The 12,401-nt window shown below is 42.1% G+C and overlaps 1 protein-coding gene across 2 annotated transcripts in view; it reads left to right on the plus strand.

Annotated features, from left to right (window-relative positions):
- Positions 1–12,401, plus strand: part of LOC121870770 (rhophilin-2-like) — a 129,377-nt gene that overhangs the window by 73,663 nt on the left and 43,313 nt on the right. For both annotated transcript variants that reach the window (XM_042372717.1, XM_042372718.1), the window contains exon 2: positions 10,958–11,073. In XM_042372717.1, coding sequence (XP_042228651.1) covers positions 10,958–11,073 — 116 coding nt within the window. The remainder of the gene's footprint in view (positions 1–10,957; positions 11,074–12,401) is intronic.

The following is a 12,401-nucleotide window of genomic DNA, read 5'->3' on the forward strand; positions in this document are numbered from 1 at the left end:
CCTAACTACCGCTATGCACACTCCGGTGGACTCATTCTCGGGCTACTACACTCCTGCAGGGCTACTAGGCTAATACACAGGCCGGAGACTACTACACTACTCCAAGGCGACTGAAATCCACCAGTGTTACTCTCCATGGGGCTACATAATATCGTTTGGGCTCTAGGGACTATGTGACTTAAAAACTTTGAAGGTCGGGGCTACAGAGATACGAGGATATGACCAAAATTGGCCGGGGCTACGTAGTTAGTGTTTAGGCGCACATTACTGTAAAAAGTGGGCTAAAGAAGTCTAGAGATTGCACAACTCTGAGATCGAGGCAGCAGTCATTATTTTAAGAACTAGACAAGCAAGGAACCCCGGGGTTTCATCACCTCAAAACCAGGGCTACATAATTACAGGGATTACAGGAAGTTAAGTAAAAGCTACAGTCATTTGAGGACGTCATAACCAGGAATTCTTCTGAGGCTGAAGTCTTTGACATTTGATATATCACTACTTAAATTGTCAGTGAAATTCTTGTTTAATTTGACTTAACGTGACAAACATCTTACGACCACGAGAAAGAAAAAAAATTATACATTCACTTCTCACATTTATCTCATTTAACCTTATTTTTTTCAGTATCATTAAATATACATAAAATTTCCTACTGGTTACTCGTCAGATATTCTCTCCCACGTGTATTCTAGGATCCTTAAGTCATAGGAAGTTATCGATCTTATATCAAGGGTGTAAAAGTGAAATTAAGCTCATGGCTCTTGGCACACCACAGGGGGGAGGTCTGAGCCCCACCCTGTTTTAATGTTTTGATTGATGCCTTCCTGTCGGTGTAAGCTGTTTCAAATGTTCCAAGACTGTGTGACCGTCAGCTATATGCCGATGAGACAATCCATACACAGCTACTTAAGAATTGTCCGATTATTATTGTTGGTGTTGTCCAGTTAATCAGTGGACACGGGGCAGCTTCTTAACTCTCACGTGTTGGGGAGGCTGGTGGAGATATACTGATTATAACTGACTCTGTTATCGCTCACGCCTCTCAGATCCTTCCAACCTTAATGCAGTGTACTGGTAACTGCAGCCAGACAAAGGAATATCTGCATTAAGCTCTACAGAATCCAGATAAATGTCCATGTCTTGTAGATTGTAGATAACGTGAACACATCATTATTATTATCTATATATCTGAGGTACAGGTCCAAGGTTCTGTTTACACTTTTTTGTTTTTGCGCTACTGTTGATAAGATAAACAGAGGTGGTCGATACACTAGCCGGTCCGTGGTAAAGGTTAGAGTTAGCCTATCTGAAGTAACTTATTTATCTTGGGAAGAAAATAGCGCTTAAATTCTTTTCTTTCTTTTGCATTAGAAAAAAAGTATTCTATGATTAAATTAATATAATAAGCAACAACAATGTATATGAGTTAACTTTAATTTTTTATTATCACAAAAAGTTACATAAGTCACCTCACTCAGTTAAGTGGTTAATGGGTAGAACATACCCCCTCCCTCTGCATCAGCTTCCTGACCTCGAAACATTTCATGCTCTGTGAACCGGATTTAGTATAAAAACAGGTTGTGAGGCGAGCCGTAATGTGGTGGTCTGGAGGCGGGTGTGAAGCGGCCCCAAACACTATATTTTTCTTACTTTTAATCGCAATTTTATATGTATCCCCGGCCGTCGTGATCGTATTTTATTATTTTTATCATTGTTTTTTTATCATGATTTATCTTCACTGTAGTTATAGTCAAGTTAGGATAATAATTTGTTTATTTAATTTATTTGAGTCGTATAAGTTGACGCACACTCCTGCCTGACCTTCATGGATATAATAAAGCTTTACTCTTCTGTTATTTCTTTGTTTGTATTGTAAGATGACTTTTATTAGTGTTTTACCTTTGTTTACCCCCTTTTTTGATGGGTTAAACTCTTTAACCTTAGTCATTGTGTAGTTAAACTCTATTGTTTTAAGAGTTTTAATCGTGGGTTAATTTGTTATTTCCTCACCCTTTTTATCTCTTTACCTTCCCCTCCTTAACTCTTTTCACTTCTTCCTCAACCCATCTTCATCGCCGCTCTTACCTCCGTACCCTCATCCTCCCCGAACCTTTTCCTCAACCTTCCTCACCCTTTTCCTCACCTTACTTACTGCCTTCCTCATCCTCCTCACCCTCTCCTCACCCTCATCCTCACCTTACTTACTGCCTTCTTCATCCTCCTCTGACAACAGCGGAACTATTTTATATACGTTTGGTGAAAAAAAAAATCCCGGAGTATTGTTGTGTGTGTGTGTGTGTGTGTGTGACTTCCTAACATAACCAATGGCCCCTCAGGCACTCTCACCCACCCATTATCTAAGTCTTAATCAAGCAAGCATAAACTCCGCAGTTCTTTCCTATTGGGCGCTGTAATGTTCCTATACACTTCGCCTTACTCAAATTATAAAGGGTGCTCAGTAAACTAGCTCCCCCCCCCCACCTCTCTCTTGTGTAATGTGGGGGCGAATCTGAACTAATCTGAGGTTCGGGTTTGGGTATTTTCCTGGGTCGAGGTCACAGCTGAAGGTCAAGAGGAGGTCAAAATTTGGACTAGGGGTGTGTTTTGTGCCGCTGTTGCATGCCCCTCTCTTTTTCCATACATCCGTCTGTACGTCAGGAGGTTAGGTTAGGTTGGATTGGGTCAGGTTTGGCTGGATTGGTTTAGGTTAGGTTAGGTTGGATGGGGTAGGCCGGATTGGTTTAGGTTAAGTTAGGTTAGGTTGGATGGGGTAGGCCGGATTGGTTTAGGTTAAGTTAGGTTAGGTTGGATGGGGTAGGCCGGATTGGTTTAGGTTAAGTTAGGTTAGGTTGGATGGGGTAGGCCGGATTGGTTTAGGTTACGTTAGGTTACATTAGGTTAGGTTAGATGAGAATTAAGGCTTCGTGGGTCGATATGATATTTGATAGGTTTATTATTATCAGTGTGTAGGAGGAGTTTGATACTAGACCTTCTGACAGTAACCCATGACCCCCTGACGGTAACCTATGACCCATGACCCTTTAAATGTGACCCATGACCCTTTAAATGTGACCCATGACCCTTTAAATGTGACCCATGACCCTTTAAATGTGACCCATGACCCCTTGACTGTGACCCATGACCTATACTGACCAGACAGGAGGCTTATAAGGATATTATCTTAGGGGAAACGAGTGCTGTGTTGGAGGTCGGAAGGCGATCTGACAAGTTTCACACCGGTACATCAAACTGTTCCATAGGTTGACAGACAAATAGACAGAGGCAGACAGACAGACAGACAGATATAACAGACAGATAAGACATATTATAGGGTATTTCTGCTGAGTAAAAACGAGTATATGTGTGTGTGTGTAGGGGGGGTGGGGCTGTATGTGTAGGCGGCTGTGCAATGTGTATGTGCATATAGGGGTGTGTGTGTGTGAGAAGTCATTAAAATACTGTGTGTGTGTGTGTGTGTGTATGTTGAAAGTTCAAATATCTGTGAATTGATAATGTGTGTGTGTGTGTGTGTGTGTGTGTGTGTGTGTGTGTGTGTGTGTGTGTGTGTGTGTGTGTGTGTGTGTGTGTGTGTGTGTGTTAACGGTGGTTGAAGGCGGTCAGGTTGTCTCCGTCACCTACCAGTATTTTTGTTCCTGTTGGCCACTTCTCTCTTGTATCCTGCATCATGTATCCTGCCTTCTCCTGTATCATGTATCCTGCCTGCCTCCTGTATCATGTGTCCTGCCTCCTCTATTTTGTATCAAGTGTCCTGTATTTTGAATCCTATATCCACGGAAAAAAAAAATCCCACCACAAAAATTTCACCTGCGCTACTACCCTGTTAAGTTAGGTTAAGTTAAGCTAGGTTGGTTTACGTTAGGTTAGGTTAGGTTAGTTCAGGTTAGGTAAGGTTAAATTAGGTTAGTTTAGGTAAGGTTAGTTTAGGTTAGGTTAGTTTAGGTTACTGTAGTTCAGGTGGGATCTTGTCCCTACAACCGCTATTACCGGCTCCTTTCATCCGGTTCAAGGTGACCCATGCCGGTGTTGGAGGACATTCATTTTAATCAGATGTAACCAGAGGTGACCCAAACCGGAGGTGACCCTAACCAGAGGTGACCCTAACCGGAGGTGACCCTAACCGGAGGTGATCCTAACCGGAGGTGATCCTAACCGGAGGTGATCCTAACCTAGCTTAACTTAATCTTAATCTAACCTAGTCTAACCTAACTTAACTTAATCTAACCTAACAACCATATAGTTAATCTAATATAACAACCTTACCTTCCAAAGTTATTTCACTTCGTCTAAAAGCATTAAGTCGTACACCTTATGCATATTTAGGTCATTCTACTCTTACACAACACGAAACACTTACAGTGACCTGTCTCACACATACACACACACACTCTCTCTCTCTCTCTCTCTCTCTCTCTCATGCATACTTTCTCTTATTCCACTCTCCTTTCCTTTCTCTCACTTCACTCCACTTTCCCTCCTCTCACACACTTTCTTTAGCTTAACTTTTAACTTCTTCCTCTCTTCTCCTCACCTCTCAAAGTCTCTCATTCGCTCTCTCACTCCATTCTCCTTCCCTTTCTCTCTCTTGCACTTGCCTCCCTCTCACTGTCTCTCAAAACTTTCACCTACTACTCATTTCTTCCTTTCTTTCCCCCCTCTCTCCCCTCTCTCCCTACCTCCTCTTTCCCATCCTTTTATTCCTCCGTTCTCTCTCCCTTCCCTCTTTCTCTACTGCTACGTAAGGCTATGCTGGGTTAGGCTATGTTAGGTTACGTTAGGCTAGGTTACGGTAGGCTAGGTTACGGTAGGCTAGGTTGCGTTAGGCTAGGTTACGTTAGGCTAGGTTACGGTAGGCTAGATTACGGTAGGCTAAGGATACGTTAAACTGGGTTACGTTGAGCTAGGTTACGGTAGGCTAGGTTACGTTAGGCTGGGTTACGTTAGGCTGGGTTACGTTAGGCTGGGATTGCAGTGAGGCTGGAATACGTTAGGCTGAGATTTACGGTAGGCTAAGACGTTAAGAGCTGGGTTACGGTAGGCTGGGTGCGTTGGAAGCTGGGTTACGTTAGGCTGGGTTACGCTGGAAGCTGGTGCGTTGAGCTAGATTACGTTAGGCTGAAGTTACGTTAGGCTAGGTTACGGTAGGCTGGGTTGCGTTAGGCTGGGTTGCGTTAGGCTGGGTTACGGTAGGCTAGATTACGGTAGGCTGGGTTACGTTAGGCTAGGTTGCGTTATCAGGTTACGGTAAGGCTGGGTTACGTTGAGCTGGAGTTACGTTAGGCTACGGAGTTACGGTAGGCTAGGTTACGTTAGGCTAGGTGCAGTGAGTAGATTACGTTGAAATGGGTTACATTGGGCTGGGTTGAAATTGGGCTACAGGGCACGTTAGGCTGGAGTTACGTTGAAGCTAGATTACGTTGGGCTGAATTACGTTAGGCTAGATACGTTGGGTGCATTAGGCTAGGTTACGTTAGGCTGGGTTACGGTGATGAAGCTAGATTACGTTAGGCTAGGTTACGTTAGGCTAGGTTACGTTAGGCTAGGTTACGTTAGGCTAGGTTACGTTAGGCTAGATACGTTAGGCTAGATTACGTTAGGCTAGGTTACGGTAGGCTAGGTTACGTTAGGCTAGGTTACGTTAGGCTAGGTGACGTTAGGCTAGGTTACGGTAGGCTAGATTACGTTAGGCTAGGTGACGTTAGGCTTGGTTATGCTAGGTTAGGTTAGGTTAAGTTGTTTGCTAATCAGGTGAAATAAGGTTGGGGTGGCTAATCTTCACGTGATCTAACCCGACCTCCAGTACAATCTAAACCTGTTTTTGTTTATTTCATCACTTGGGTTCATTGCCATTTATCCCACCTGGTTTAATAGTTCATAATTACCCACCTGTCTCAACCCACCTGTCTTAATCCACCTGACTTAACCCACTTATTTCAACCTATCTGACTCACTCAACCCAGCACCTGACTCACTCAACCCAGCACCTGACTCACTCAACCCACCTGACTCACTCAACCCACCTGACTCACTCAACCCACCTGACTCACTCAACCCACCCGACTCACTCAACCCACCTGACTCGACCCAATCTCTTCGAATCTACCTAATCACTTGTGGTCAAGGTCCTGTTTACCTCACTTGGTAGGTGAGAGGCAGGATTAGTTATTGATTGGTAGGTGAGAGGCAGGATTAGTTATTGATTGGTAGGTGAGAGGTAGGATTAGTTATTTATTGGTAGGTGAGAGGTAGGATTAGTTATTGATTGGTAGGTGAGAGGTAGGATTAGTTATTGATTGGTAGGTGAGAGGCAGGATTAGTTGTTGATTGGTAGGTGAGAGGCAGGATTAGTTATTGATTGGTAGGTGAGAGGTAGGATTAGTTATTGATTAGTACGTGAGAGGCAGGATTAGTTATTGATTGGTAGGTGAGAGGTAGGATTAGTTATTGATTGGTAGGTGATTGCAATTGTTTAGTAGGTGAGAGGCAGGATTGTCTATTGGTAGGGTGAGGTAGGATTTAGTTATTTATTGGTAGGTGAGAGGCAGGATTAGTTATTGATTGGTAGGTGAGAGGTAGGATTAGTTATTGATTGGTAGGTTAGAGGCAGGATTAGTTATTTATTGGTAGATGAGAGGTAGGATTAGTTATTGATTGGTAGGTGAGAGGCAGGATTAGTTACTGATTGGTAGGTGAGAGGCAGGATTAGTTATTGATTGGTAGGTGAGGCCTGAATAGACTGTTGGCTGTTCAAGTAGAGAGTTATACTAAATTATGACTTAAGTGACAGGTAAGTGGTAGATGAATCATGTTAGACAGGTAAATGAGACGTATTAGACAGGTGTGCTGACAGAGGAGATAATATATTAGACAACACAGCAGGTAGATAGGCATAATTAAAGCGTTATACAGGTAGGTGAAGCATTATAGAGGTGTCATACAGGTATATAAAGACATTGAGTGTTATGAGAGGATAAAACACATCAGGTAACCAGTTAAAAGGTAAATAAGTAGATTGAGTGATTAGTCAACCAGTTATTTAGGTAGGGTGAGTAGACAACCAGTTAGATGGGTTGAGTGGAAGGACTTTTCTATTTCTCCTGTCACCACTTAGTCACAGTTAGTCTTGTGACTGGGTCAGTTTTGGTCTAGTTGCTTTGGTTTCGTGTGATTATTTGGAGTTCAGAAATAGATGACTTTCTTTTTTTTTTTTTTACTCTCTCTCTCTCTCTCTCGTGTAGGGTTTAGGGTTCAGACTGAGGGTCAGGTCAGGTGGTGGTGTAGGCCTAAGAAAACAGGTTCCTCGGGGTAGGAGGAGGGCGTCGGCGGGGTCCACGACAGGTGTGTTAGGCCTCACCTCCTCACACCTGGTGGCCGAGGAATGTATTGAATAGTGAAGTAGGGTTATTTTTTTGCTGTTTGTTATCATTATTATTTAATTATTATTTTTATTATTATTGCTCCTGTTAGTGTTATTACTGTTGTTATGATTGTTATTAATATTGTTTTGGGTATTATTTTTGTTTGTTATTATTATTATTTTTTCTTAATATTGCTTTTTTTCTATTATCATCATCGTCTTATTATTTATATTTATATTCATTAAGATAATCTAACCTAACCCTCACTACACCTCCCAAGAGTTATCACCATAATGAGCTGGGAGCCAAGTCACGTCCCAGCGATAACCATATGTCTTCAACACGTCACAGGAGGTTTATAGCTCTCTAGGGACTCATAATGATGCCCTACATATATTAACAACGCCGTGACGTCAGCCGAGTTATCCCCCCTGATAAAGATATGGTCGAGTCTGGGCGCGTTTTTTAGGCCATGTCAGTGACCATATTTGTGTTTGTAGGGTAGTTAAGTGAGACAGTTCGTACGTCATCACTTATGGGGGAAAAATAGAGATGACCTGTAAATATTAATGGAATTGAATGTTTTTTTTTTAATGTGGCATTTTGACGTGAAGAAGTGGGCGATTTTTCTGTAGTATTGGTCCTTATTCATAAAGTTTCGTACGGTAAATAATCCTCGGAAATGAAGATATAAGAAATAATACCACTAGTTGATTTTTTATTTATTTTTTTTTAAGTTTCAACGCAAAAAATAACATGTTAAAATATACCAGCAAAATTATACAAAGACACCAACCATGACGTTCACTCACTCACCACCTGTTGGGAGACAAGATGATGATGACGATGATTATACTACAGTCTTTGACATAAAACAAATCTGTACCTTAATTATATACCTCATGATAATTCAACGTATTTAGTTAAGGTAAGAGTCTTTAGGGTAATTAGGATGCTAATTCCGATGGTTGATTTTGTGTTTTATATTAATGTGAAGCAGTTAAGTATAGAGTTTTACAGGACGACTCTCTGTGTGTGTGAACCTTGGTAATGAATGGGTTGGTTGTGAGGGCTGTATATGGCCACCCTGGGAGCATTACACCTGAGCCCGGATGCTGAAAGAGATGCGAGTTTTTGTGAGATTTCTTGAATTGTAAATGGTAGATAATAATTGTTTAACTTTAGAGGTCATGTCAGGGGTCAGAGTTGGCGGGATGTTATGAGTTTTAGGCCCATACATGCATACTTCATACATACATACATACATACACAGGATAAGATAGTGTCACAGAGATAGTGTGTGTAGTATGACCTAAAGTACACAAACATGACCTTTTTAACTATCTCACCCGTAGTGAAGGGTGTGTGACCTTGAATTATCTCCACCATGGCCAGGATTCTCATACATTCCCTTCCCCCTCCCCCCTCCCGTTAAATATGACCTCTGACCTGACTCACTTGAAATCCGTACAGGTGAGAGATAGTTCATAATGGCGACTAAATTACCCCGAGACTTTTGTCGTAAGGAGATGATTTTTTTTTTTCATCTCCCAGTTAAGAGAATGAGAAATAGTTTTAAGTTTTTCTTGAGAATCGAGTTTTCAAGTTATTTATCACATTTACCTTACAGAAAAAAAAATCAACTTGACCGTTTTTGAGAATCCTGATCTAAAAGTCTTAATCCCACTGCATTAGAGAGAAAACAAAACACACAAATTTAAGACTTTTTAAAAACAAGATCTAGAAGTCTTTATCCAATTAACGAAAGAGAAAAATTAATTAAGGCACTTTTTTTTTTTTTAGAATTCAGTGTCTAGAATCCCTTATCCGTAGTGTTGGAAAGACCGGTTTTTCTCGACTGTTTCATCCAGGTGTTCCTTAACGATGTCGTCTGGCGGTGGGGCATAGGTCCGGTTTATAGGTCCTCTCTTGTGCCACCCGACAACACGCACGCTTATGGTGAGTCCCCCAGGTGAATAGCTGAGGTTGGCCTGCCTTTGAATGGGTTTGGTCTGGTTGTGGTAGGTTAGGTTAGGTATAGGTAGGTTAGGTAAGCTTAAGACATGTTAAGGTAGGATAGGTTAGGTTAAGGCAGGATATCTTAAAGTAGGTTAGCTTAGGGCAGGTGAGCTAACAGTATACGTTTGATTAGCCTAATTTAGGTTGGTTATCGTAGATTTGCTTAGCTTAGTGTAGGTTAGCTTAGACCTGGTGAGATAGAATCGGGAATTTAAATTAGGTTAAAATAGATAGTTAAGTTAGGTTAAAGAAGGTAGTTAAGGTTATTGTTAAAATCGACTCGTAATGGTAGTAAGTTTGTGTTGAGGGTCGAAGCCAACATGTTGTGTACAAGCGCATGGCAACGGGAAATAGTCTGCCAGAGGTTGAGAAGTCATACTGATAACTTATCTACAGTATATGAAGCCCTAACAAAAGATCTGTCTGTCTGCCTTTCCTTGTCTAGCTACCTAGGTGATGAATAAAAATTGGATGATCTTTTTTATAGTCTTTTTAATAATATTTTTAATTTTTTTTGGTTGGTGTGTGTAGCCGTGTTCGTCTATCATGTTAACGCTGTGTTATGATGCACTGTATAGGGATATCAGTAGGATTTGTATAAGGGATAAGTTGTGAATAGCCTCGTAACGGGACACACGCCGGGGTTATGAATAGGTCCGGGATCTGGTGCTCGCCTGACACGCTGAAGATATTTTCCTGGAAGATTAAATTTCCTGGTAATTTTTAATTGCGTTTGTCAGTTTTCTTCCTTTTCTGACATAGCTGATAATGTCTTCTCAATATCCATTTCAGGGATTTTTGTTTGTTCATCTCCCTAAGTGTTTGTTAACGTAGTGTGTGTTAGAGAGAACTTATAAAATACAAATGGAAAGGATTTTGTCATCGGCCGAATAGTAACAATATAAAAAAAAACCCAATTAACAGTTGAATATATGATCATTATTAGTAGTGGTAGTGGTGGTAGTTATTGTTATTACTATTATTATTTTGTAGTAGCAATTATTATTATTATTATTATTATTATTATTATTATTATATTAGTAAGATCCCAACCAGGTGAGTTCACGAGCTACCACCTGCGACTGTATCCTTGTTCCAGCTTCTAATGAGGAGGATAATGTTATCTATAGGTTATAATCACACGCGAGGAGGGATAACCTGTTGTTGTTATCTTGATGTTATTTTATGTTAGCCTTGTGGGGGGCGGTGGGTTGGGTTATTAATTTTCTGTTAATGGCGTGTTAACTTGGTGGTGTTATCCCTTTTTTTTATCTATTTGTTTGCCTGGTGTTATGGTACGTGTGATATCTGTGTTATGATAGGTTTGTTATCTTGTGTTATTTTCTATTGTTATTTTGTGTCATGTAAGTTATCATTTCCCTTACCTGTTATCTTTATAGTTATCATCCTTACGTCTTGTTATCTTTATAGTTACATTCCTTACGTGTTATCTTTATTATATACATACGTGCTTTATTGTTATCTTTCTTCCTTCCATGTTATCTTTACTGTTATATGTGTGTTATTACGGTACATTATAAAGAACGTGTTTTTTTTCCCAGGGTTCAGATCCGCGACTACAGACATGCCGCGGGAAGCTTCAGAACCGCCGCTCGAAGCTCAACCAAGAAATCAACAAAGAGCTCATGCTAAGGACGGGAGCTGAGAATCTTTACAAGTAAGTCCTGTAGTAGATTGGGCCTAACACTTAGAACCTTTTATAAGTGGGTGTGTGGTGAGTGTGTTTATAAGTCTGTCATTATTGTACCTTGTTCCGGCACTTAGATTTTTTTATTTATTTTTTGTTGTAAGTGTGATGATTTTATACTGTAGGTGTGTTATAGTTTGACGTCAAGAACGTTTATAAGTAATTACTGTAGTATCTTTTCGTTATGGCACTTAGAACGTTTATAAGTGTGTCGTTTTGTGGTTTAACGCCAAGAACCTTTACAGTATAAGTAAGCCCTGTAGTATCTTATAAGTATGTGATGAGAATATTTTAAGTAGTTCCAGTATTATCTTGTCCTATTACTTAAATGATTTGTAAGTGTGTGCTCTTGTGTTTGACGGTGAGAGCCACTAGACGTATCATTGGCGTGTGAGCGTGTCGTGTTTGAGCGGGTGAGTGTGTCGTGTTTGAGCAGGCGAGTGTGTCGTGTTTGAGCGGGTGAGTGTGTCGTGTTTGAGCGGGTGAGTGTGTCGTGTTTGAGCGGGTGAGTGTGTCGTGTTTGAGCGGGTGAGTGTGTCGTGTTTGAGCGGGTGAGTGTGTCGTGTTTGAGCGGGTGAGTGTGTCGTGTTTGAGCGGGTGAGTGTGTCGTGTTTGTGCGAGGGAGTGTGTCGTGTTTGAGCAGGCGAGTGTGTCGTGTTTGTGCGAGGGAGTGTGTCGTGTTTGAGCAGGCGATTGTGTCGCGTTTGTGCGAGGGAGTGTGTCGTGCTTGAGCAGGCGAGTGTGTCGTGTTTGTGGTTTTCCCGCTGACATTCTTTTGTGAACTTCTAGAACAGTTTTGTGAGTGAGAGCGGTCATGTGAGGTGAGATACAACTATATGTCTTACTCTCCCTTCATCCCTTCCTGCCCCACCTCTCCACCTTCCCTCCTCACCCCCTCCTCCTCCCCACCTTCCCTCCTCCCACCTTCCCCTCCCTCCCCACCTTCCCCTTTTCCCCACCTTTCCTCTTCCCCACCTTTCCCTCACCTTCCTTCCCTCCTCCCCACCTTCCCTCCTCCCACCCTTCCCTCCTCCCCACCTTCCCTCCTCCCCACCTTCCCTCCTCCCCATCCCCCACCTTCCCTCCCTCCCCACCTCCCTCCTCCCCACCTTCCCCTCCTCCCCACCTTCCCCCTCCTCCCCACCTTCCCTCCTCCCCACCTTCTCCCTCCTCCCCACCTTTCCTCCTCCCCACTCTTCCTTTCCCTCCCCACCTCCTCACCCTCCTCCCCACCTTTCCCTTCTCACACCTCTCCCTTCTCTCCCTCCTCCCCTCCTTTCTCTTCTCAATCCTCTCCC

This window comes from Homarus americanus, unplaced genomic scaffold, assembly GCF_018991925.1.
Source record: "Homarus americanus isolate GMGI-L3 unplaced genomic scaffold, GMGI_Hamer_2.0 scaffold49310, whole genome shotgun sequence".
Classification (NCBI taxonomy): Eukaryota; Metazoa; Arthropoda; class Malacostraca; order Decapoda; family Nephropidae; genus Homarus; species Homarus americanus.